The sequence below is a fragment of the Pterocles gutturalis genome, unplaced genomic scaffold (assembly GCF_000699245.1).
Source record: "Pterocles gutturalis isolate BGI_N339 unplaced genomic scaffold, ASM69924v1 Scaffold40006, whole genome shotgun sequence".
In the NCBI taxonomy this organism is placed as follows: domain Eukaryota; kingdom Metazoa; phylum Chordata; class Aves; order Pterocliformes; family Pteroclidae; genus Pterocles; species Pterocles gutturalis.
In genome coordinates, this window is record NW_010106854.1 from 698 (window position 1) to 3,179 (window position 2,482).

The window sequence follows — 2,482 nt, forward strand, 5'->3', positions numbered from 1 at the left end:
CACCCCGCCCCTGCACAGAGCTCTCCTCACCGCCCTCCCCAGACCTGCCTCTGCCCTTCCCTGCTGCCCCTAAGCAGGAGGTGGGACAGGTCTGCTGAAGCAGTTAGAGTCCTTGGGCATCTCTGAGAGATCTGAAAGGTTTCAGGCCTCTGTCTCAGGAAGCCAACAGCAGCTTCCATTCAGCCCTTAGAGCCCTCTCACATCAAATTCCAGCCCTCCTTCATGTTTTAGAAGCGTAATGAATAGGACATGGACACATGAAGACAGGGATTTATTATTCTGTGTTCATTTTACAGAGGAAGTTCAACACCAAGCTCACCACCCTCTGTGACTCCCCTAGGCCAGGAACACAGCAGCTCCTCCTTAGCCACAGGATAATTTCCACAGGCCTCCTTCTCTTAACCAGCAGTTTCTTCCGCTTCAAGTTGGGAACCAAGACGAGGTCACCAGCAATCGTGTGGTGGCTGCTCAGTCCAACACGCCGCAGCAACAGCACCCCCCCGTGGCCTGCCCCCACTTCGACTTAACTGGAAAGAGAAGGCATGAAAGGCAGCGAGAAGTTAACAAGCAGGTTTGAACATAATTCAGTACTTCTTGAATTCAATTCGTTCTACTTTCACATCATCCTCAATTAGCTGGTACACATAAGTCACAACCGTGGAAGCCTGAATATCCATCAGCACAAACGAAGGGATGATGTTCCTAGAAAGAAAACATACTTTGTCAGTCTTCCCAATTAGCTTATGGTGCCTGCAATTAACATCCCGTCTGCCTGTCTATTCCAATACGCTTGGCTGCCACAGGCCACAGGGATTGGAGAAACACCACGGTCTGCAGGCACTGACAACAGCATCTCAGGCAGAGGCACGCTGAGCCTAGAAGAGCCCTCGAGGCTGATGAACAGCCTGAATCACGTCAGGCTCAGACATTCAAGCTGGCAGTGCCTCCACAACTCTGATTTCCTACAAACTATTAGTATAGAGCTGCTGGGAAGATACCAGAAAGCAAAACAACTTCAAGAAGCTGTGGCAACTCCCTCCTCTCAGGGCCCAGGAAGCAGCCCCAGACATACCTGTGCCGGGCTGTTGTGCCCAACACGTGGGCTGAGCAAAACACACCCTGGTAAGAGGGGAGCCCCACTGCATTCCCCAGGAAGGAAGGGAGCTGGCCTCCTGCTCCTCACGGCACCTCGCCAGTGCTCTGCAGCCAGGCACCCATGGGTGAACACACACATTTCGGGTAACGCCTTCAGGCTCTGCTGTGCTGGGCAGCTCAGGGCCCCCTCACTCACCTTTCCAGAGCACTGTAAGCTCCTGTAGCTGAGCCAGGGTTGATATAGAACTTGTTTTCATGTTCAAATGCTTCAAATCTGTGTGTGTGTCCTGAGATGAGAATGTCCACATCCAGCTGCCTCTGCAGCAGTGCCAGACTGGCCACATCGCCCCAGGGAATAACCTGATGGCCGTGAATCAGCCCGATTCTGAACTGCCCAACAGTCACAACCTTCTCTTCTGGGTAATTGAGGCTCTGAGAAGGAGAAAAGGCACAGCCTATAAATCAGCCAAAGAACCCCTTACCTACACAATGCAGCTTCCTATGTTCCAAGACATGAACCCTCTTTTTGCTGTTTGAGCACGCAAGGTGTCTTTCAATGTGCAGACCCACTGGATGGCTGTACCACACCCCAGCAAGAGCAACTGCAGAGCAAAGAGCTGGTAATTTGCACCACACTGGAACTGCAGAGAGATCAGGGGCCTCAAGGCTACCCAATAGTAAATAAACACACACAAGCCCCCCAGTTCCTGCAACTACACAGCCAGACAGGGGACTCCAGTGGCCTCTCAGCAATCACAGCCTTGTGCCAGGGTTCAGATGAATCCAGGGTATGTATGACCCACCCCCCATCCCCAGTCCCCCTGTTGCAAGCACAACAAGGGTCTAGAAAATAATTTTGTGGTTTTTGAGTCTCTCTCAGTCCTACTTCCTATCCTGGTGAATCACAGTTCAGGAATTGCTAATGCTGAAGAAATCCCCAGGTTTCATCAAGACAACCACAGCATGTGGAAGGCAGGCTGAGGAATTAACAGCAGCAAGAACATTACCTCGGAGTCCCCCCTAACAACGTGGATGTCCCCAGCCAGGCTCCGGAGGTAGTCATAGCTCTCCTTGGCGCAGAGGTTTCCTGTGCACAAGATGTGCTGGATCCTTCCTGGAACCAGCAGCTTCTTGAACTTCACCGGCAGGTCACTGCACCGGTGAGGGATGTGAAGGTCCCCCAACACTAACACCAACTTTGGGCACAGCGGGAGGAAAGAGAGAGCGTTAACCCGGGCGTCTCAGCAGACCAGCACAAAGCCCTTGTGCCGCTCCAGGGCCCCCGCAGAGTCTGCCACAGCAGTACAGGCCCCGCAGGGCTCTCCCTCAGGTGCAGCTTGGAGGAAACGCCTCCTCAGCACGCCCCAGCTGCCCGCACGGACAGTCC

At 53.3% G+C, this 2,482-nt stretch overlaps 1 protein-coding gene across 1 annotated transcript; it reads right to left on the reverse strand.

Moving 5' to 3' along the window:
- Positions 1–584: 584 nt before the first annotated feature.
- Positions 585–2,291, reverse strand: LOC104457914 (vacuolar protein sorting-associated protein 29-like; the record flags this gene model as incomplete). The annotated part of the gene is made up of 3 exons (XM_010087917.1): positions 585–702; positions 1,292–1,527; positions 2,103–2,291. Coding segments are annotated over 3 exons (543 nt in total), but the record flags the coding sequence as incomplete, so codon positions are not given.
- Between the last annotated feature and the right edge of the window lie 191 nt (positions 2,292–2,482).